The following is a 24,998-nucleotide window of genomic DNA, read 5'->3' on the forward strand; positions in this document are numbered from 1 at the left end:
GTGATGGACTTTTAGATTATTGTGTTAGGTGTGACGATAGAATTGTACCATCTCAAAATTATGCAAAATTTTCCAGGATCTAACGTTGCTTTTGAAGCACTGATGTTGAATCCAAACACTTTGCACAGTTCAAAGATTAATTTCTAGCATTGTTCAAAAATTTCACTTTTATGGAAAAAATAAGGCAGAGGAACCAAGGGTGAGTGTTTGTTGAAGCCATCTTGGAAATATCCAAAACAATTAAAATTTCCATTTATGAAGGAAAACAGAAGTACAGCACAATATATACCATATTTCCCTTTATTTACCATAATTACAAATGAATACATCATATTATTTACACTTTGCAAGACGTGTTTCCATTTTCTAAAATATAATATAAACGTGTACTAAAATAACCAGGTTAAGCTGGTTGTTTCGATGGTTTTGGCTTTAAATTTCTCTTCAATGATTAATAAATGCAAATGCATGACAGTTTCACCAAAGTGTTTCATACATATTTATCCAAATCAGGTTACAGTCACCCCGAGTTTCAGATTACTGAAAACTGGCCCATATTATGTGCCATTTTAATTAAATGTTATTTTCTAGTAAACTCTGAAACTCAGGGTGGGTAATATGAGGTAATATAAAATAGCACAATTTTTTTATTTAACAGACAAATTTCTCATCATCATAACTTGGTGATTTTACCAAGATGTTGCTCTCATCTGATTTAATTATATCTCAGGGATACAAAACACAGAATACTGACAATCAATGTAAAGCTTCTTTTCTTCTTCAGTTTTCTTTTCAAAGGTCAAAAATATTCAAAAATCTGTCTATTAAAGAAAGTTTCTTAACATTTCCATCTTTCAGTTAATATAAAACCTAGTATCAAAACAGATTTCAGCACGGTTGGCTTGACGTTGTTCTCAACTGTGGTAAGTATTAGGCCATCATATGCCCCTAAATGGCACCAGTGCAGACACAATTCAATACTGTATCAGTTCTACTTCTTATCTTTATCATAAATATATATAATAGCATATTATTATTTACACATAATCACCAGTGCATACATCATTTATGTTGAATCACAGTATTTTTCAAATATATTTTGAGGGCATGTTTAAAATACAAATTATAATTATCATAATAATAATTTTGAGCCTGGCAAAAGACCCCAAAAAGTGTCAGTCTTCTCACTATACACATTTTTTCCCGGTGAGAAACCACAATTCTTCTGTTTTAAATGAAATCCTTGTGCTTACAGGAAACGACAGGGAAACAGATTTCCTGCTTACACACAATGTCAAAACCATAACCAAATAGTTGAAAATAAATAATCAAGTATTCTACAATTTCATTACCAAAGTCATTTGCCTGTCTCCTTTTTCAACTGACAACAGTGATTGGGCTAAGAATCAGGAGAGAGTCAAAAAACGGGAAGGGGGGGGGGGAAGAGTCAGGAAGTCAAGAAGACCTCCAAACCCTCCCGTTCTCCAAAACTTCCCTCATGAAAAATGGACCCTAATAAGTTATTATAATAAAGACTGCTCAAAATGGCAGTGAGGGGATTTCTAAATGGAACCCCTTCCATAAAATCCTGACTCATCCCCTGAGAAATGCCATCTATGTTTTTTTTACTTGCCACATAATGATGCAATACCCAAAAAACAACAACATAGATAATTAACTTTGTGTCATATACACTGTGCACCAACACAAAAATCTATCTCATCATAATTTTCTAAATGAACTAATTTCTATGATGAATTGAAATGTGCATATGTTATACATAGTTAGACATGATAATATTTACTGTATCCATTCCCTACTTAATTACAGACTCCTTTTTTTTCACCAAACAAAAATATCCCACTGAGCAATGTCATGATATACGTATCCTATCAACAGTGAATCACCTACCAATACATGACTGGCACAAAAAAAAAAAAAAAATCCGAAGCTTAAATCATTATGTGCACACTGACCAAATAATTGCACATTTACAAAGAAATAATAATATAACAATTCCATTTGCCATCATGACATGCACTATAAAATTGTGTGCTCAGTAATATAATCGTGTGCACTAAACCACATAATACTTATATTACAGCAAAAAAAGTAATTCTGAACCCTGCTTCCCATACATAACAAAAATTTGGACAGCAAATTCATTAATTTTATACCAAACCTATTCCAATCTTTTTTTCTACAGACACACAAGGAAGTATTTTAAAAATTGTCATTAGAGGTAAGTCTACAAAGTAGATTCTAGAGGACTAGTTTCTGGTTTAAATTTATGCTATAACCCAGGAATAACCTTGCAGTTACCAAGAACACATTGGGTGTGGCTTATTGAAGGCTCATTTCTCAGGTTAACACAAAAATCGACATCAAATTGCACTTTCTTCCTGGTGTCAGAATATATTTAACAAACTGCTATCAGAAAATTTTAATGAGAACTCACAAAACCAAATTAAAATGGCAAAATAATTTGAAAACAAACAACATAATAATATCAAACAAATATTAAGTTTTCTTAAATAATGCTATTATATATGATACATCTGAGAGACTAGCATTCAGATCTGAAGTTGAAATATCAGATTATAAATCTAGAGCTATCCTTTCCCAATCCTACCGATTCCACACTTACACTTCACACACATATCCAATCAACTCACCAAAAAAGAAAAAAATAATAATAACACAAATAAAAGAAAACAGAAAAAACTACACAATCCAGCAATATTTAAGTGAAATCTCAAAACAAATTTTAAGGTGGTGTCCCCCTCCCCACATCCTATCCTTCAGATACACAAAACTATTTAAAAGATGAACAAAATAAGTTAATGCTGACAAATAAACATTATTAATTTATATATTTCTTTCACATACAGTATTGCTTAATGCGAAAAAAAACAAAAAAACCTCGAACTCAAGAAGTTAATATCATAAGATCTAATAAAAACAGGGTTAATTTTGGTTTAAATTTGTTATATTTATATTAATTTTTATTTTCCTATTACTGGATTATGAAAACAACATCATTTATCTTTTTGAAATATAAGGTGTTTAATAATGAGACAAAATAAAACAAATTATTCCACTCTTATGTCTTACCTTCTTCTTCAAAATGTAGGCCCTGGACAAGGCCCTGGCAACTCACATGATACTATGAAGAACATGTCACAGTAAAATGACAATGAATTTCATAATACACAAATTTGTTTTTGATTTGTTATAAATACAATGCATGTTTTGCATACATAATCTGCAATGTAGTTTTTGTGGAGTTTTTCTGCCACATGCACCAATCATGATTATAAACTATTACCAAATGCTTCAATTTTAAGGTCTGAAAAAAAAAAATAAATAAATACATAGAGAAATGTGAAGACAACCAAGATTCAGTGCAAAAATTCTCATTTTAGCAATCAGAAGACCTAGTTTTACACCAAAAATCCATGGTTTGTTCCCTTTATTTTTAAAACCAAAACAATGAATACTGTATAAACAGAAGAAAGAAAATTAATTCAATTTTGGTAAATTTTTCTGTAGTCCCCAAATATCAATTTCATTGCCATGTGCCAGTTGCCTTATGACAGAGCAACATTTACACCCCATTTCCATAGATTTTTAGATTGATCTATCCCTGTGGGGAGTCTCACTAGATTACTGTCAGCTTGGCCGGCTTAAGCGTCTCTCCCGCCTTCTAAAAGCTGTAAGGGGGTAATTAACTATGGTGCCCGCTCGGCTGATTGCAATTTAGCGTGAACCCCCAGGAAGTTAGGTCGATCTAAAACTTAATCTTTAGATCGATCTAAATCTCTGGGAAAGCACCCTTACACTCCAACACAGAACAAATGCATTTATTCTTACTTTTTCACATCATTCACTCAATGTCACTTTTACACTACCCACTCAAATGCTTCAAAATTGTTCCTACCCTCCTACCCCTGTATAACTATTCTTTTCACTCAGTACATAACAGGCAAGACAAATTTTCAGATCTGCTAAATCTGAACAAAATCAAGATCATCTTTATAAATATTACTATACATATATGTGTGTATAAGTTATATTATCCTTTAAGCTTATATAATCTATTAGCATTTATTTAATTGCTTACATATGAAGTATAAATAACCTGATTGAAAGCATGCAGCAGTTTCATAGTGTTCGTTTCTTCACCTGAATCAACAACTCAAGTGTGGCAACCACTTCCCCCTTTTTCGTTTAATAAACCATTGTAATAGTTCGATGCCTGATAATTAGCCTGAACTGGAATATGCACTTGTAAAAAATCCCATTGCTTTAAAATGCACTGAACTCAAATCCCTTCTTTAACCAGTCCATTTTGTATCAAATCTTCAGAGTTTTGAATAAAATGTTACACCAAAAGGACAATGATGGGATAATTGTTGAAGAGATGATAAAAACTTTTTCTGAAACTTTGAGTTAATTTCACAAAGATTTCTGAATCAGCCACTGGCACCTTTTCTTGGTATCATACTACCTTGAAAATATTTCTTTGAAAATTTCTTGGTGACACCAATGTGGCTGGGTTTCTTCTAGCTACTACAGGACAAACTTGAGCCCCAGTCTGACCCCTTTAGATATTTTCCCATCATGCATCACCAAAGATGGTTGTCTTAATTAATTTTTCTTATAAATTCACATCAAGATCAGGCTGTGTCATGAATATTTGTGTTTCATTAGGAATTGATCAGTAGAAAAAATCCTTTTCTATGCAATGTAAGAGATCTGCATGCATGGAAAAGAAATGTTTACCACTTTTCAATACTCCAATTAAGGTCATATCATGTATAACTAGGCTGCATTTCCATCTTGCAACTTCAAGATGGGCGTTACATAAAGAACAGGGGATCTTACTCCAAGACCTATTTAGATGGACAAAGGTGAAATATGCTTTTTTTCAAAAAAAGTCTTTCACTGGTTACATCATTAAATTTGTATTATTTGACCTGGAAGAGGGGTTTACTTGCAGCATTGCTAACATGTAAATCATACTTTCACTAAATTCCTCTTGTTACATTTCTTTAGAAACTGTAAATCCACAATTTAGTCTACACATGAGCAATACTTCTCCCCATGTCCCTTTTCGACATTCACCATTTCCAAGTGAACTAACACTATCAATCTCCATGCTTCTCCCAAGAACTTTTGGAATTATCGTACTGGTTGACCTGGGAATATGGCGGTGGTGGGTAGTTTGGCATGTTGGCCGCAAATTGTCCTGCACTGTCACCAGGATAATCACGGTAGAAATTTTCATCCTGAAAATGTAAGAAAAATCTGCCATCAGTCCTGAAATGTTAGAGTCATCACTTAATTGCAGAGTCTGCGAAAACTATTACTTGATTTAAACATATTTTTTTTTAATATAATGGACAATTCTATGTATTGCTGGCCATGGCACACATGATGTTAATTATGCCATTTTATAAATCTTTTCCAGTCAATGGATTATCCTCAAATGCTCTGTTGATGCAGCATGAACCGTACCGTACCTTACCAACGCACAAACCAAACAATCTTAATTGAACTGATGCTGAAATATTCCTATAAAACAACTCCATGATTGAACTGCTATAAGTAAATGTTTGGCAACCACTCTACAAACCTTGCCATTGATTATCATGGGCAGCTGGTATAATCACAATCCAATCTTGTCCCATTAACCATGCAATGTAGACTAATCTTGATTTTCAAATTCAGCATTATTTTAACGAAAACCAACTTTGGACCAACAGGAGGACGGTTAATTGCAATCTACTTGTACAATCAAGTAGCTGCCCAAGAAAGGGAGAGGGGTGTGATGGGGGGAATTTGGAAGCCACATTGCACTAAATTCTAGCCTTATGCTACATATTTTTTAATTTGATCACAAAAAAAAATTAATTTGGTTGAACATTTTGACACTGGTAAAATGGCACAATTATTTTGTTAAATGGAATTTTTATTTTTAAATGAGACACAAAAATAGTTTGTCAATGTGACCCAGACACCGAACTTAAACAGTCAAGAGGCCCTCTTCTTAGAGTGAGAAGAAACACCGTTAATTATGACAGTTCAATGTGTTCTCTACGTGCCACAAGAACATTGTACTTGAACCAGTCTTAGGCTTCGTTCACATGCAATATCTATTTTCTAAATTCTATTTTCTATTCGCGCTATCTTATGATCACGGTCTGTGCCCTGAATATCCCGCCGCGTAATTCTGGCAGCGCGAGCCAGTTACTTATAGTAACTTATAGTAACTGGCTCGCGCTGCCAGTAATTACGCCGCGGGATATTCAGGGCACAGACCTGATCATAAGACATACCGCGAATAGAAATAGAATTTAGAAAATAGACATTGCATGTGAATGAAGCCTTAATGTAGGACACCCCAGGAGCTGACTAAATATACCTTGCATTGCTGTAAGAGTCTTATGGAAGAGTGGGGCATCTTTCTGTGCATGGGATCAGTTTAATTGTCTGACATGCCTCCTCCAGCAGCTAGGGGTAATTAAGCAGAGTGCACACATTGTTAATTACCTCCTAGCTATTTCAGGAGGCGTGCCAGTCAGTTAATTGATACCACTGACTGATCCCCCACAAAGTTGGACCAACCCAGCTGGTATGATGTCTGAATCTGAATGCGACTTAGACCCCATTCCCAGAGATTAGATCGATCCAACTAGATCGACCTAACTCCCTGGGGGTTCACACTAAATAGCTGTCAGCCGAGCTGGCACAAAAGTAAATTACCCCCTTACAGCTTATAGTAGGCGGGATGGACATTTAAGCCGGATTATCTGACAGTAATCTAGTGAGACTCCCCACAGGGATAGATCGATCTAAAATCTATGGGAATACGCCCTAGGTCTAAGATAAAAGTCCTTTTTTGTTCCAGGTTCCCCTAAGATATTCTTCTCTGGGGTTTCTTCAATCGGTGAAATAATTCTAGAAAGCATGCAGATGTAACACTTTTGAATTCGAAAGTTTGTACTTGAGTTAAACTTCCTGGTATTTGACAAAAATAGTCTTAATGCCTGCCAGAACCCGTGCTCTAGTTGACACCCTAGCCCACGCCAACATGTGCAAACACCAGTTGAGAAGTTTTGTGCTAACATTTTATACTATCGCATGTACAACAAACATTTGGCAATCAATTAGGAGCAAAATCAATATCCCCTGCCTTCTAGGGTTGTAAATTACCAGTGATGCCACAATATAGAGATTATTAGAACAATTTGTTTTAACATTGCTCTTGCCTTACCATATTTTCTGTAGAAAAAAAATGGTGAAAAAAATTGGTGTGTTGACTTTGAATGGCTGAAGTTTAAACTGTGCCAAACGAAGCTATTTATTTCCCACTTAAATATTGCCGAAGAGAGCTCCATAAAGAAATACATGGGTAGTTCCACTTTGCTATAGGAACTAACAGTAAAATGCTAAACAGAGTCTAACATGTCCCTAAAGACACCACAAAACTTTTTGGAACACACTCACTCTTTATTGGCTGCAATATTCTGATTTAGTTAAAAAAAATTATAGTTCTTTGTCTCAAGGTAATCTTATCCAAAAGCACAGTGTGTCCTAGTACAGTATTTAGTTAAGTCACCAAGAGGGATTTCAATTTATCATTTCAAATAAAGGAAGTCGTAAATCAAGTTTTTTTAGATGTCACTGATAAAACCATACAAACACTTAATTTATGTATGTCTGTTTCTCTCTCTCTCTCTCACACTCACCTACCACTAAACTTGTAACAGACACCTACTCTTAGCCTGTCATTAACAAAATTTCTAAAGACACATTTCCTCTTTTTCATTTTCTTTTGCATGCATCATTATTTCACATTTTGTTGTAAATGTGATCAACAATTTCCATAATCATTTCTCAATACTCCAGGAAGCTTTCAATCCAGGAGGAAGTCCAAATAAAATATTGTCTGGACTTATCACAATCCAACTGACATTTTGAGGGTAATTATACTTCCTGTTCATGCCCTCTGTCTGAACTTTTCCATTATGTTGCACACTCAATATTATAGCTTTAATAGGATGGGCAAACAGGGACATGGTATTCTCAGCTCACTACATTTCAGACAATGGTTAAACAGATGAAAATGTGGCCAAGGAAACTGTAAAATCTTTCCCCTTTTTTGCAAAGGCAAATGTTTTGCACAACTAATCATAAAAATACCTTAAAAGTTCATTTTTTTTAAATTTTATATGTGTATAAATGAGACAAAAGTTACGTATGAATGTATGAGACAGATAGCTCTACTTTGGCCAAGGAAATAATGAATCACGTAGAAGGTAGCACCGCATTTACTTTCACATCTGACATTTTTATGGGATGAATGCATATCCTGTTCATGTCTGCACATTGCATTTTATAGCTTCACAGAGAGGAACTGATCAGAGGCAAGCAATCATGACATTACTTAGTACTATTAAAGCCAAATGCCAAACACATTCTTTTTTTTTGACTGAACATAATCCAAAACAAATTATTCAAAATTTGGATTTATGGGATCATTAGTTACAATTAGGCTTAAACCATCCAGCAACAGAGATTAACTAGACAAGCAGCAACTACCAATTCTACCTTCCAATTTGAAATAAGCTTCTTCCTCCCTTTAAAAAGTTCCTAATAACTTATATGTTCATAAATTGGGGTCACCCTGTACCAATGACAGTCAGTATAACTCACCTGTGTTGGTCTGTGTACTGGATTCTCATGATTGTGTAATCTTGCGTATGGCGCAGAACTGGGCATTATGATGACAGATCTTTGGCTGTAGAAACGATAGCGCCAGAAACTGACGCAGGCACCAAGAAGAACGAGGAATAAAATCAAGCCGCACCTAGAAATTTGTAAAACAAATTTATTATGAAGAGTCCAAAGAAAATGACAAATCAAAGGAAAATTCAAGAACCAAAGTATAGAATGTGGCTGGTCTGTGGAGCTGATCCCTAAATTAATGTAAAATGCATCAAACTTCTGACAGCAAAATTTAAAAACTTTTCACTGCTAAAAGTAAATTGCTAGTAAGTCAAAAAAAAAAAACTAAATAATTGAATTAATGAAAGAAAACAGTGTCACACTGTAGAATACATCTTTCTGATCATCACATTCACAATTTATCACTTTCAGTGAAAAAATCTTACCCCAAATACCAGTAATGCCACACTTGATAAGATGCACAGCATATGTTATCTCCGCAGCAATACTGGTGTAACTGGCATTTTCCACTATCACAGTAATATCCATACACAACCTAAAACAACAACAACAATTAAACAATGTTACTGAGCAGTTTCCATGGCATCTTCTGATGTTATTGTGCTTTCCATACACAACCTAAAATTACAACAACATGAAGTTACTGTGATACAATGTTATTGGGCAGTTCACTTAGACTGGGTTTCCACAGATTTAGATTGATCCATCTGAATCAACCTAGCTCTCTATGGGTTCACACTAAATAGCTGTCAGCCGAGTGCACACCAAAGTTAATTACCCCCTTACAGCTTTTAGTAGGTGGGATGAACATTTAAGCTAGCTAAGCTGATAGCAATCTAGTGAGACTCCCCATGGGGATAGATCGATCTAAAAATCTGTGGGAATGCAGTCTTACACATGGCAAATGATATTGTCACATACTGTACTATCCGTACTAGTACACAACCTAAATTAACAATTGAACATTTATTGTTATACAGTTTACATGGCATCTTCTGTTGTCACGTGATATCCATACCCAACCTGAAATGACAGCAGTAATATACAATTATTTACAGTATCAATCAGTCTCGATAGCAGACGTTAGTAACCACAGAGGTAGCAATATTCATACACAGCCTAACACAACACAAAGTTCACCGCAATACAATATATATTTTAAGCTCAAGAATTGGCAAAATATATCCTTTTTAAATACTTCCAATAGATCACTGTAGAGTACTGACTTTTAAAAATCTCGATTTACTGGTAGTTTAAATGCTAAATTAATTGGGCTTAAAAGGGCAACTCCATGAGACTTCACGTCAAAATGGATTTTCATTGGAAAATAAGCAATTTCCTCATACTCACAAAGCGTTTATCTATCCCTCATTGCACTTGGATTGACCCTTAATTAAATATATAAGGGTTGACTAAGTTAAAAATGACTGACCATGCAGTCACATATATAATCAGCAACCATCTTCCTATATGCTCCTATGTAAATATATCAACATCAAGTATGCTAAAAAAAAAAGATTAAAGGGTGGAAAGCATTTTTAAGGTGTCTGTAAAGTTTTATAAGAAGCTGTGGATGGCAAAAATGGGCATTTGGGGAATTTTCAAAACCACAGAAAGTACCTCTAGGAAGAACTTAAACCCAGCACTGTATAATAGTAGGTGATCATCATTAATATTTCATCACGTCAAGATTTCTGTTTAGAAAGCCTAGTACAGATCTATACTAGTAGGCAAAAGAAAAAAGCTCCTCTTATAATAATAATGAGAAATCTCCTTACAGACTTACAAATTACCCCATTAAGACAGACATGAAACCATTGTCTCCTTCTCAAACTAATTTTTTACAGTTGAGAACGGCCCTAAAGAAGGCAATTCTGTACATAACTCTGGTTGCTAGGCAACAATAATAGGTAAATGTATACCAGGTTCTGCTGTTTTATTACAAAGGCATTTTCTTTCTGCTTAAGATCTCCAGCTGGGAAGTTTAAGATAGCATTCAAGTTGTCAACAAACCACAGTTGTCTGGGCAACACTGAGGTATTATATAAAGACATAGCAACCAACTGCTTCGGCTACAATGATAAATAAAACGAGGAATACTTTAGGATCTGTACTTTAGGTCATTTGTTTAAAAACCACAAGAAGAAAGACACTGACAGCCATACATTCTTGAGTCTCCTGTTCTCTAACATGTTTCATGTTTTTTTTTTTTTACTGAAAACACTTGATACTTAATTTAATAGCATGTAAGATGTAGAGAGAGAAAAATGTCCTGAATTCTGTCAACTACAAAAAAAAATAAATAAATAAATAAATAAAAATTCAGACTTGAACATACTAGTAGAACTTCGTTTCTATGTACAACAGAACCCACATTTTTCACCTTACTTAATTCAAAATCTCATATCCCCCAAGGTTACTTTACTCACTCATCAAAATAAGGTTTTTATAATTTAATAAAAATACATTGTGATTCAGGTAATCAATCAATATTTGAGCAAATTGTGTGAGCTGCAACCATGCATCAGGGTAAAAAAAAAAAAAATGCATGGATTAAAAAAAAAACACCAAGGACAACAACCTGAGGCAATTAGAACCATAGCAATTTAATCAAGCACTCAAGTGAAATAAAACCCAAACAGAACAATATTTTTCAATACAACCCATCTAATAACAATGAGTATGGTCACCTTGAACGGCAAATAGAAAGACTGATTAGCCGCCGCCAGTGTATCCTTTGGGTGTAATGATTAACTAAGGGCGTATTCCCATAGATTTTAGATCGATCTATCCCAGCAGGGAGTCTCACTAGATTACTGTCAGTTAATCTGGCTTAAATATCCCTCCTGCCTACTACAAGCTGTAAGGGGGTAATAAACTTTCGTGCCCGCTCGGCTGACAGCTATTTAGCTTAAACCCCCAGGGAGTAAGGTCGATCTAGTTTGGATCGATCCAATCTCTGGGAATGGGGTCTAGGTTAACACATGCAAGGCCATGTTGTCAGACACTGCATAGCCCGTGAAAGTGACTTGGTTGTTCACGTGTCAGAGGATTCTGATCTAATGTAGCACTCCTCTGCCCTGAGGTAACAAAATGATGTTTATCGTTTGTTTATTGTTTTAGACCAATATTTTAATATTGAAGGACAATGGATTTATCTTGAACCAATGTAGACCAAATAAGTTTGGAAGTCAGCCTTTTTCTCAAACTTATCCCAATAAATGAAACAAAAATTGTTCAAATGAAAATGTTTGCCCAAGAAAGAGACCAAACATCCCACTACACTATTACTTCTATGGAAGAACTTTTACTGACATATTTTTGGGTAAAATAAACATTTCATGGAAACATTTATAGAATTATTCTAAAATATATAATTCTATATAAGTTTGGCAATCTTTTAAACATTATTATATTAACGTACCAATCACAGGTATTATTAGATCACATATTTCTACAAAAAAAAAAAAAAAAAAAAAAATATATATATATATATATATATATATATATATATATACCTGAAAAGGTGCAAATTTAATACCAAGCTGAATTGTTCATTGTTCATAAAACTAGGACACATCTCTGCATACAAGCAAGTTGTAACTGATGTATTCAGGCCAGAGAACGCCTGCACCTGTCTCACAAGGGGTGGCATTTGACACCATTAAGTCCTATAAAAGTATAGCCACATTTCTAGTCCAGCTGTGAAGGTTTAAGTTAGTTGGTACATGATAGAGATATGGTCACCACTACAAACTTGTAGAGATCAGAAAATTTTGGTCAGTAATTTTTTTATATTATCTTTATTTATTTATTTATTTATTTATTTATTTATTTTAGGCCATTAATACAATGCTTCCTTTAAAGGGAAAATATATCAAAACATACATATTTATAATTAAAGGAAATGTACTTTTTTTACCCTGCACATTCAAGTTAAATTTGGCTTGAGATTCATATCAAATCCAAAAGTGAAAGTAGCTGACTGCTTAAATAAGATATTATTAGGACTTAAAAACTTGTATTACTCATTCACAAGCACATTTAACAAATATCTCTTGTTTCCTAGTAAATGCCCATTCGTCACTGTATTATATTATACAGGATTTATATGTGGAATTACACAGTTTGCCAAATCAAACCAACATATATGTCTCCAATTTTCTGTATAAATGCAGAATGACTGGGTAATCTAAAACAAGGCAGCAAAGCTGTCAAATGTACAGACAAAAAGCAGGAAATAACTATGCACAAAATAGGCTACTGTCAATTCTGATGCAAAAGAACATTATGTTAAACTGCAAATTCAACATCACGACGACGACGGCGACAGGGACAGCGACAGGGACGGTGACGGCGACGACAGACGTAGGTGATGGCAATATGTACAGACACATCTGTGTCTGTACATAATGAAAGAAAAAAACTAGTTTTAAAACAAAGTCAGACCTGACCTCTATAGACTCCACCTTCACATGACTCACTTTCTAATACCAGACCAGGTGAGAAGAAAAGGTAAAAAAATAAATAAATCAATGAAAAGTTCCACTTTTGAACAAACCTTGCCTGAAGCATGTATTCAGATAAAGACTTCACACAAAACACATAATGACTCACTCCATGATATAAACAAACTTATAACTTTTTTCTCTCAAACCTGAGAAATGGAAATGTTTCTTTCCTTGATTTAGCATAAATTACTGGAAAATTAATTATCTCCCTTCATAACTTTACCATAAAACAAGGGGTTTCATAACTGATTTTATCACAGACCTTGAGATGCAGCTTAACTCATTCCCTTGCTAAGGTTCAAGGCTAACAAGAACCAAGATCAAGTTAGTCCTATTGACAAACTCTAAATACTAAATCTGATAGTGTAAAATTAAAAATAAGTACTAGCAATTCCTAAAACAATCACTCATTCATCCCAAGGGATTATAACCAGTTGGGGTGACTGTCATAACAGCCAAAGTTTCACCATCTCTGCCCTTTGCATCAAAACCACCACTCAATAGACTATTAGTGGCAAGTTACACAGCTTTCTCTAGCAAAAATAACCTTCCAGTGGAAGGTACATAGTATAAGACCGCATTCTCAACGAATTGAGCCAGGCTTTGCAAATCCTGAGACTAAAAATGGCGGACGTACATGAAAGAAAAACCACCTAATCTTTTAATAGTCTCTCCGCCTCTCACACGCCTCCCCACACATCGTCCCTGCGGGGTACAGTAATTAAATCTCAGCTCCGAACATGAACATCTCCGTGAATATCTCTGGTGATATTATCTCTGTAGATAGTCTATTCATTGCTGCTCTACGGGTCAATTCATTCCTTTTTCGTCTCTGTTTTGAAAGATAATAGAACAGAAGAGCTTTTTTCCTTCGATCGCCTTCAGCCGCCATGCTTTCTTCACCACGAGTTTAACTGATGAGCATGCGCACTTAATATTTCTCAGGTAGCTTCCGCATGGGGAACAGAGCCGAGATTTAATTACTATACCCTGCAGGGACGACGTGTGGGGAGGCGTGTGAGAGGCGGAGAGACTATTAAAAGATTAGGCGGTTTTTCTTTCATGTACGTCCGCCATTTTTAGTCTCAGGATTTGTAAAGCCTGGCTCAATTTGTTGAGAATACGGTCTAAGACTGAACAATCACATCAAGTCAAAATGATGTTAATTTTGACCATCTCTGCTAATATTGTTTTATATTTTCATGATCTCATTTTTTTTTTCTTTTTTTTTATGCGTGCGTAAATACTTTCTAAGCATATGGCCAGATATGTAGGAATTGTATGACCTCAAAAACATTGTATGGATGGTCCAACGTCCACGGCATCAAGGACAATGCTGTGGTCATTTGGACAGAAAACATCAACACGCACAAATATCCTACGATAAGGCATTTTACTTGAATGTTATCTACCAGTACATGTACCTCTAACTCAAACACAAATAATTTCTGGTGCTTTAGACTGGATTCCCACAGATTTAGAGTGATCCATATGGATCGACCTAGCTCCCTGGGGGTTCACACTAAATTGATGTCAGCTTTCAGGAGCCGAGCGGGCACCTAAGTTAATTACTCCCTTACAGCTTTTAGTAGAGGGGGACAGACACTAAAAGACCATTAAGCTAACAGCAATCTAGTGAGACTCCCCAGGGGGATAGATCGATCTAAAATCTATGGGAATGGGGTTTTACGCAAACAATTCCTGGTGCTTTAAGCTGTACATATATACGTCCCACAACCACCACAGCTCTACACATCACCAACATGCCTAATATACATCTGAGAATTAGATGAAACCCAAAGGTAAGTTATATTCTAAACAACAGGTTGTTTCAGCCGTGTCATTTGTTGGTGCAATCGTGATTTTCTTCCACTTGTTGTGTATTCAGCTTTATTTCATAACAAGGCGCTGAAAGAGAATATATTTCGGAATCGTCGCCTATTTAAAAAGACGATTAATATGACACGCCGTCTTATTTGTGTCTGATTTTTGTAAACTGTAAAGGCACTTTCAATCTAGATTATAAAAAAAGTTTAACTGGAGTTCAAAAAGTACAGCTCGGATCTCCCAGTTAACATTGTACCCGATTAATGGACAAAAGCCTAAAACGAAACCACACAATCATAAAACGGTTAAAAACGATGTTGTTAGCGCCATAACGGTCTGTACATTGTGCTTTTAACATCTTAACAAAATGAAGCCTCACTTACCGTTAAGTTTGTTAAAAATAACAACCAAGTCACAATCTCTACGGCACCAATCGCCATCTTCTTGACCTTTTAAATCCTGTTGTGTCAAAACCCATTTATGACCCCCTACTCGACTTACAAAAATACTTTATTAATGCGAATCATTTTTGAGACTCATACTTAAAAGCTTTATTGAAATATCAGCAAAAGATGTACTTTGGCTTATAACTTTAATGACTTATACATTAGCCTCAATTTTTAAGGTAAAATCTTAATTGTTTATAACACTAAACAGGGGGAGGAAATGCGTCGATGGTATCGGCAGATATGACCTACTATTCATTCTCGTGCACTTGAACGAGAAAACGTGAGATCTGGAAGAAAACATTGGTATTTGACAGATACCGTGCTGAAAAATAATAATGTGGAACACCCTCACGTTAACAACAAGTCTTCTGCTTTACATTATAGAGGTAAGTGCGATCACTGATACCCTTCGCTAAATGAATGTTGAACAGTGCTTAAATGTAGTGGTGCAGAGTTTTTCTCTTGGCACGAAAATTCGTTCTGCGCAGCACTTGTACTGTACCGGTAGTAAGTTGTATAATTTTTACGTTTTATTATATAACGTGTACGGTTACCATTGCTTATCGCGATCAATTATTCTATAGCTGTTTAATATGCGATATTATGTGTCAGTTTTTTTTTTTTTTTTTTTTTTTTTTCAGACGGAAGCTAATACATGTTACTACAGTGCCAGCAATGGCGAGGTCCTAAACTTCAGGTACATGTACTCATCAGTACTGGTAAAATAATTGTATCAACAACATGAGCACTGATGTAGGTATAAAGTATGAGTAGCATATTTCTTGATACAGATTCTTACAGCTCGTTCCCAATGAAACTATGATTCTGCGAAGAAGAAACAGAACTTCCAAGTGACTCTCATTGAATGCAGTCAGATTAACCTGCCTCCTGGCATTGAGTAAAAATACAGAAAACCTGGAGGGAGTACTTCAAAAACAAGATTATAGAAGATTCAAGTATCAAAACTTAAGCTGTATAATTAGACAGATTAAACTGTTTATTTCTGACCTTGAATTATTGGCGTGAACAAAGAGTATTGTAGGCAGCGTTATGTATCAAAGACATCTTAAACAAGCATGTTAATCCAGCATTTGATACATTGTATCAGATGCAGTTTTCTTTACTATGCAGAGTGTTTGCGGCTTGCTGGGAAAACAGAAAAAAAAATACTTCTGGTTTTCTGTATACTTTATGCATTAAGGGGCCCGCACACGGTGAGCATTTGGTGCGCGCCACTTGCGCTCCTCAGCTCCCCGCAAACGATGCGCTCTTTGCTCAGCAGAGGTGCTTCCCGGCCTGCCCCTAGCAGACGCACTATGAACTGTGGGATCATGTGTTTAAGGAAACATTACATATTGTTGTTTTTTCTGATAGTAATGGATAATGGTGACCACGTTAATCAATCAGACTAACTATAACTGTGTAGATTTTTGTTGACTTCGCTGGGGGCTGCCATTTTTGTTTGTTTCCGGCTACTGGCACATGCGCATTGTTAGCATGGCGTGAGCAATCGGCGCTTGCACCCTGCACACGCTGAGACATTTGCCTCAAGAGACCAAAAAAATCAAACACGTGAGAAATTTTGCTCAGCCCCGCGTGAGGCAAAAATCTCACCAAAACACCCCCGCACACGATGAGAAAACGGCGCAGCGCAAGTGGCGCGCGCCAAATGCTCACCGTGTGCGGGCATTACACTGTCATGTTACTGGTACTAAACAGCTGACTGATTTTGATAAAATCAAGACTTTGCTTTGATGTTGAAATACATTTTAAAACATTTTACAAAATCAGTCAAATTATGATATGTTTTGTTAAGGATTTGGCTGAAATTCACAGACAGAGAAAAAGAATGTAACTTCATTTTGCTTTGGCATACTTGAAATTATAGGAAGGGTGTGCAGTTTCCGAAATAATTTCCATGTGCATTGACCCCTTGTTTACACATGAAGCCAAATAATTTACAGCTTGTGATATATCTTTCTAGATGTTATAACTTTGGGGAATATTGCTGTGGAAGACATTGCTGTGCCAGTGTAGCTGCTTTCTACAGATTGTGGTATTTCTGGTGAGATATCTTTTCTAACACAATGGCATTTTTATGGCACAACCTTTCTAATGCAATTGTGTACATCTTCTCTAACACAGTAGTAGATATTTTTCTGACCCAATCACACTTGTCGCAACACCCTGAGTTTGGTGTTTCTGTCAACAGATTGGTCCTGGTATGTAATACAAGCAGATTATATATTATTAGATTATGTATATTAGTAACAAAAAATAGAGCAAGCTTACGTACACTGGTTTAAATTCATCTGTATCTCCATTTTGCACATTAATGAAGTAAAAGTCCTAATTTATTTATTTAATTTTTTATTTATTTATTTATTTATTTATTTATTTATTACATTAGGCTGTGTGTTCTCCTCATGGTATTGCTGTGTTCTGGAGGTGGGTACTGGTACAAGAGAAGATATTACCAGTCCAACTTCATGATGCCTGCAGGACAGACCAGGATGGCAGGGGGCAGGAATAACACTGTCCATACTCAGAATAACTTTGCTTTCGACTCAGGAATTGACCGTTATCCTCCTTGTGAGTAGTCAATAAGTGCATTTACTGATAGTGGCAGTGTACTAGTAAGGAATCATTTGTTAACATTGATTGAAATTTTTTGGTTGTTTTATGGTCCAAACATTTGTTTTTTAGTAAAATAGGCTGAAAAATTGCCAAATTATTGTTTAAAATGTGCAAAATCTGTAGATATCCATGTTTTGTATTGCTTTGTATTACGTAAAACAAAACATTTGAGTTTCATCAAATTTTGGACATGTTGGAATAACAACCCCCTTATTGTTCTACTTGTGATAGTGTCAGGTGGGTATCCCCCACCCCCAGCCTACATGCACCACCCGCAGTATTCCATGGCTGGCTACCCCCCACAGGCTTTCCCCAGTCCCCCGAGCTACGACTCCGTGGTCAAAACTGGACCAAGTGGACAAGGGGATGGACAGCAGCAGCAGCCGGCGCAACAACAACAAATGCAGCCACCACTGCAACAACAGCAAGTGCAACCGCCGGAGCAACAGCAGCAAATGCAGCCATGCACCAGAGCAACAGCAAACGCAGCCACCGGTGCAACAGCAGCAAATGCAGCCACCACGGCAACAACAGCAAGTGCAGCCACCGGCGCAACAACAGCAAACGCAGCAGATGCCTCAGCAGCAGAATGGGCTGGATGAAGAACAGCAAGAATAATAGGAATGAAAACAGTAGCTTTAGCAATAGGTTATTTATAATAAAGAATCTCACTAACTAAGGGTATATACAATATATACAATATATACAGTATAGGAAAACTGCACATTCAAAGTCAGTATAGGTAATATTGTCCTTAGACATTACACTGGTTAATATACTCCATCAGCACTCAAAGATATATAAAGAAGTAACATTCATTGATTATTACACCTTAAATTCAGATTGCATTTGCATTTTGTAGCTTATTTAACCATTCATGCAGGATTTCTTCACGCACTTGCAATGTTTTTCCCTCAGTAGTAAATGACACCTTTGCCTTTATCATACCTTCATTTGTTTATCTATTTATTCATTACACAATTTTTTTTTTTTTGTTTTGTTTTGTTTTTTTTTTATTTTTACTTTATTTTTTTAGGTATTTATATATAATATCAGGTTTGTAATAGCAGTGTAACAAATGTCTCATACAAATATATAACCTAACACTTTTGCTTTCTTTATTGTTTGGTTGCCCTTAAATGAGACCCCAATTTCTTTTGGAATTTTATGTTAACTTTTGACTTTATCCAGTATTTATTATGCTTTATCCTCCTTAGATTTTATGGTATGTTTTTATTTTGTTGCTCGAGGTTGTTTTTGAACTGAGTAAATTCCCAATTGCTTTATGTTTTATTAATGTGTTCATTTAGAAAGATGAGCCAGATGCTTCTTCAGCATAATAAAATTTTATGATATTATACTGTGCATAGGCTATGTGTAGAGTTATACACTGTAAAATACATAAAAGGTTCTAGAAGAATGACACATAGGTAAAAAAAAAAATAGCTATTTACTAGTAGTTTACTCATCTACATATGGAGGGCAGCTGCAATCATTAAAGAAATTGGGTGCAATTTTTTGATTGAATATTGTTGAGCTTTTGTAATTTTCATGATTATCATTATCATTGTTGATTTGTGTTCATTTGGATGTTTTATTTTAAGTAAACATGTTTTATATGTTGTATTAATATTATATATGTGTTGTAGTTTTTGTCTAAAGTTGTCTTGGTTATTAAACCCAAGTAGTTAAAAAAAAAAGTAAGAGGCGCTATCAGTTTTGAATGTGTTAATTGTGGCTACTTTAAACATGGAGTATGAATGTTGTGACTTGGTAAACAACTGATTTCAATGCTCAGTATGGGTAATTACAACAGGCCCGTAGCCAGCAAATTCAAAAGGGGGGTTCTTTTTCTAAAAAAAGTGGACCTTTTTTAATGAAACCTTTGTGTACCTGGACAAAATTTTACACAGAATGGACCTTTTCCTGACAAAAAGGGCGGTTCTTTCGAACCCCCCGAACCCCCCCTGGCTACGGGCCTGTACAATATCATAGAGATGGAACTTCCTTATTGCATAATTTAGATAGAATTTTTTAACTTTCAGAATTAGCTAATTAAAAAGGAAGAAGAATGCAGTCGTTCCTAACATATCAAAAGGCTACAATGCATTTCAGTATTCTTCTTTTAAAAGATTGATAATTTTCAGTTGCATGAATGTACCTTATGTTTTGAGCCCACTCTCCTTAACTTAATTTGTGAAATTTCTCAGTCATCTTTTTTAGTTGCCATTTGATAAAAAGACGTTTGTAGAAATATATTCAGATTGATATGCATTTAGAGAACCTGTTGGGTTTTGACATATATGGTAAGTGGAGGTGCATGGTGCAATGTTGTTTTTATTATGATTTCTATTTATTGAGTGGTGCTTCCCAAACTGTTTTAAAAAGTTATTACTTGTTAAAAGCACCTATTTGCTTTAATTGTTTTTCAGTGGATAGCATTGTTGTTTGAAACATATAATTTAAATCAACTATGTTTTCTTATGTTTCCTTTTGATGGTCATTTTAAGCCTTTGGGCTCCTGTAGAATTTACAGTACTTGTCTATTATATTGCTGCTTCTGACAAAGAGGTTGGTAAGATCTATTTTCAGTTTTCATTGAGATGTCGTACAGGGCATCGGCTTTCAACTCTCAGTAAGTTACTGGTTTAATAAAGCTATAGAAAAAAACGTTTTAAGGGATTTACTTTGTGTAACAAGAGTTAAATATGACATTTGCCTGTAGTAACTGCCCTTTCTCTAAACGATAATGACCCATCTTTTCAATGGGCAAAAATGATCAAACTTTCAGATATGTAATTGTATAAAATCACAGAATTACATTTATGTGTAGCAATTGTGTTTTTTACTGCATAAAACAGAACTTGAGAGCAGCCTGCTTATTGAATTATTGTTACCACTCAATAGAAATGACTTGAAATATACAGTATCTGTAAATTCACAATTTCCCTCATTGAAAAGGTCGAGTAATTACCGTAGTTAATTCAAAGGCAAGTAAGTTGTCATGTACATGTATAGAATATATTACACCGATGTTCCATTAAAAAAAGGTAGAAACGAAAGTATGCCTTTCAAAAAAATTTCTTGGCGCTGGATTTTAGCACTCACTGTTGTAATTGTAAATGTTGCAAAACGGTGGTGATAACTGTTAGGTGAGGGAGTTCTGATGCAAAGTGAAAAACGTTGCTGCTACGTCATCAGCTCTAATAAGCAAATATCTCCCGATATATTTTTGATGCGAAGGCATTATCCCATTACGACAATGTTTATTTCCGCATTGTCAAAGCGGATGAAAAACGTACCGAACCTTTACGCACCTGTACCAGTGCTTATCAAGGGTAAGATTAAAAACTATTTTTACATTGAAACACGAAGAAAGTGGTGCACGAGGAAGCTTGTATCTTATGTTATCTCTGTGTGTTACTGAGAAACATCACGTCCTATACGACTGTGAGCATCTTAATATAATATGGGAATACCAGTACGTCTGCGAGGAAAGCAATATTATCGATTGATTATGAATTAGATAATTTTAGCTTAAAAGTTTGCCAAAAAATAATAATAATAAATCCGCAGCGATGAGGGCTATTACAAAAACCTCCCACTGCGACTCAGATATCTGAATCCAAAACTCGGACTAATTAAACGATCCTTTATAGTCCATGACCAGAATGAATTATATGGTCTTTTGAGATGCAATTCTGCTTTGGTTTCATGGTAGTGCGGTTTAAATACAACGAGAACACTGATGAAGGCAATACGTCTATTGACTCAACTTGCACCGAGTTCTTTCCTTTTCTCAATCATGATAACTTTACCTTGACTCACCCAGTGTGTCTCGGGCACCTAATTACCGGGTCATTTTCCTACTAAATGACTGATTCGAAATGACGCTGAGCGTATAATCCAAGGAAAATTACATAACGAAGAGAACAAGGAAAACTGCGTTCCTCGAAAAATAGGCGATAAAGAAAGACAATGGAAATGAGGTCCCTGAGGTAGAGAGTGGAACGGGGTTTTTTTTCTGGGAAAATTGGTTTAGTGGTTAAAAGGGGTTAGATAACGACAAAAGATTGAATACCAGGAAAAAACGCGACTACTATTATAAATTCTACTAGTTACACTATACCACTACTACTACCACCACTACTACTACTACTACTACTACTACTAATAATAATAACTTATTTCTTAAGACCGTGTTACACAAACATCACAAGGATGTTTACATATGTAATTACTTATAAAACCGTCAACTAATAATAATAATAATAATAATAATAATAATCGCTATTTTGCCACTCGATGTTTCTAGCATTTTGAGCGGACACAGAAATTAGCTTTGCTGTCCTCAAACCCAATAGACAAAATGCCTTCTGGCTTACTGCTGACGGGATGGGACTTCTATTTTGTGAAAAAGTCGGAAAATGTGGCGTGGGGCCCAGTGGTCCGCCTAGGCCAATGATATTTATGGTTCCCAATAAATCGGAAATCTACCGATAATCAGAAAAATCTTATCCCTGCTGTTATAAACAAATCTATATTTGAATTGGAATTCTATGTATATTTGAGCAAGTTAGATTAATTCGAACCGCTCAGAAAAAATACCCAGAAGACAGTGTACCGTTGAAAGGCATATGGCAAAGTTTTATTTTAACTTTTTTCGCCATTCCCCATGTGTGATGATTACCTACTTACTTGTCAATACCACTTTGATCAGATTCAAATTAAAAAAAAAACTTTTTTGATTATTTTTGCATTGATATAGGCTAGCGCTGGGAATTATCCTACACTGCAATTGAATAATTCATATCAACGGGAATACAAAATTGCTCTAATGAACGAATCCCACTCCAACATCTCCCCGTTGATTGTGATGATTTCATTACTTTGAGATCACGAGGAACTGAAAGCACCAGTACTCTGGCATACAAATCTACCCACATAGTCAGCGAGTGGGTAGCATATTTTTAAGTATATGGGAGGGGGGTACTTAACCATTCAATAGAAAACTACATGTAGATCAGATTTTAAGGTAGACGTAATATCCGTTAGTTATCCACCTGTGGTGTGTGAGTTTATATTTATGACAGTTTAAATTGTAAGTATGTGTGTGTATGTGTGTGTGTGTGTGTGGGGGGGGGGGGGGGGGGGCGTTGAACCCCTTCAGGTTCCCTGTACCTCAGGTCCGACACCTACGTCGCATTAGCCTAGACAGAGCGAGATGAGATAGGGGACGATCGACTCGCATTATTATTTTAAAAATTTTATATAATTACATCCTGCTAACCATTGATTAATCTTTCAATTAAAGATGGTAAGATTGGTGAAAAATACTACCTAAATTAGTCCAAGAATGAGCATTATACAATAATACGTATTAAAACTAAAAGATCTTGGCGCATCCAGGATCTTTTTTTTTTTTTTTTTTTTTTAGTTTTTAGTGGGTTCGTCAAATAATCTTACTTAAAAAAGGAATCTTTTGCTCACTATCGGCATTTTAACTGGTCCCAGTAGTCGGTGAATCTCAGAATGGCATCCTAGAATTGGTGCTTTTTATAATAAGGATTAAATGCTGTCAATAGCATACGAAATGATAAAAAAATACTATGTGAAATATTTTAAGCAACCCAGCAGCGGTAGACAAAGCGCTTTCAGTTGAACTTAACGACAGCAAATCTCTGTCACATCAGCGGTCAGTGCTCTTGGTGGTCAATGTTTGATTTTGAAAATAACTCGATAACATACGCAACGGCTTAAAAGGAACATGCAGAGCGTTATCCATAAGAGGTCTAGCTCTTTTGCACAAAAATCACGTTTTTATGAGTCAGTGTAGAGAGAGAAGAATGCCTTATACAGTATATCGGAAAACACAGACCGTGCGTGTATAAATGTATGTGGTAAATAGGCTTTTATACACAAAAAATACACAATCTACGGCTTACTATACACAAAAAGGTCACTGTAGTATAAAATTAGAATGAAAACAATTTGTCCTTCATGATATACGCTTGTTGTGTACGTTAATTCTGCCCTCGTGAAGTGTATAAATACATAGTAGATACCAATATGTAGCATCCATCTTACAACATGCAGCAGGATTCTTACATAATTATTTAATCTCTATCTTTCAATTTGTCTCTTCGCTTAAACTCTTTACATTCTAGTAAAAAAGCACGAGTCATAGGAATCATATCTATTGGCCCAAGGCTGAAATCATTCTTGTGTTTATTTGGCTTTACGTCATAAACAACCCACGTAGCTAAAAAGGTACCTTGCAGTGAATTTGGTCTAATCTTAGAAATACGGTATTTATAGGAGCTAGGTGCTGACACGATTCCCCTGAGCTACCAACACGAATGTCATTTTTTCTAAAAGAGCGTTAAGTCAGAAGTTAATGAGCAGACCACTTTTTTTTACCGCTGTTAGTTAATGCACAGTTCATGTTTCTGTGACATATGGTGTGTCATCATGGTGCAGTGATACATGCTTTAAAGTCACGGACCAGGAAGACAGAAAACGATTAGGTGACACTCTTACATCATAATAAAGCTGTTGTTGTCGAGAAAAGTGCCAAATTACACTACCTCCACATGTTTTTCCTGGTTCCAGTAGTCGGTGAATCTCAGAATGGAATCTTAGAGTTGGTGCTCATTATAAAAATATCAAATCTATAGACCAACAGATATTAGTGGCCCCATTCAGAATAAGGGACTTACTAGTCCGAGGGTCAAATATGGCGACCCACAACAAAGCTTGCCGTCTAATCCGCTGAAAGTCACTGAATAGATTCCCCGTGGGGAAGTATTCAAGTGGGTCG

The 24,998-nt window shown here is 35.5% G+C and overlaps 2 protein-coding genes across 2 annotated transcripts; one reads left to right on the forward strand and one right to left on the reverse strand.

The window, feature by feature from the left end:
• Positions 1-282: 282 nt before the first annotated feature.
• Positions 283-15,658, reverse strand: LOC147761596 (uncharacterized). Its single transcript, XM_087012450.1, has 4 exons — positions 15,476-15,658; positions 9,180-9,289; positions 8,722-8,875; positions 283-5,291 (listed from the first exon to the last, which is right to left on the reverse strand). Exons 1-4 carry the CDS (start codon positions 15,530-15,532, stop codon positions 5,151-5,153), a joined length of 462 nt encoding a protein of 153 aa, XP_086868576.1. The 5' UTR covers positions 15,533-15,658; the 3' UTR covers positions 283-5,150.
• On the forward strand, positions 14,995-21,385 carry LOC106156650 (uncharacterized). Its single transcript, XM_013531991.2, has 6 exons — positions 14,995-15,067; positions 15,750-15,927; positions 16,183-16,238; positions 17,526-17,606; positions 17,952-18,133; positions 18,410-21,385. The coding sequence occupies exons 2-6, from the start codon at positions 15,877-15,879 to the stop codon at positions 18,778-18,780; spliced, it is 741 nt and encodes a 246-aa protein (XP_013387445.2). The 5' UTR covers positions 14,995-15,067; positions 15,750-15,876; the 3' UTR covers positions 18,781-21,385.
• The last annotated feature ends 3,613 nt before the right edge of the window (positions 21,386-24,998 follow it).

The sequence above is a fragment of the Lingula anatina genome, chromosome 5, assembly GCF_051362555.1.
Source record: "Lingula anatina isolate TDL-2025a chromosome 5, LinAna3.0, whole genome shotgun sequence".
NCBI classification, from domain to species: domain Eukaryota; kingdom Metazoa; phylum Brachiopoda; class Lingulata; order Lingulida; family Lingulidae; genus Lingula; species Lingula anatina.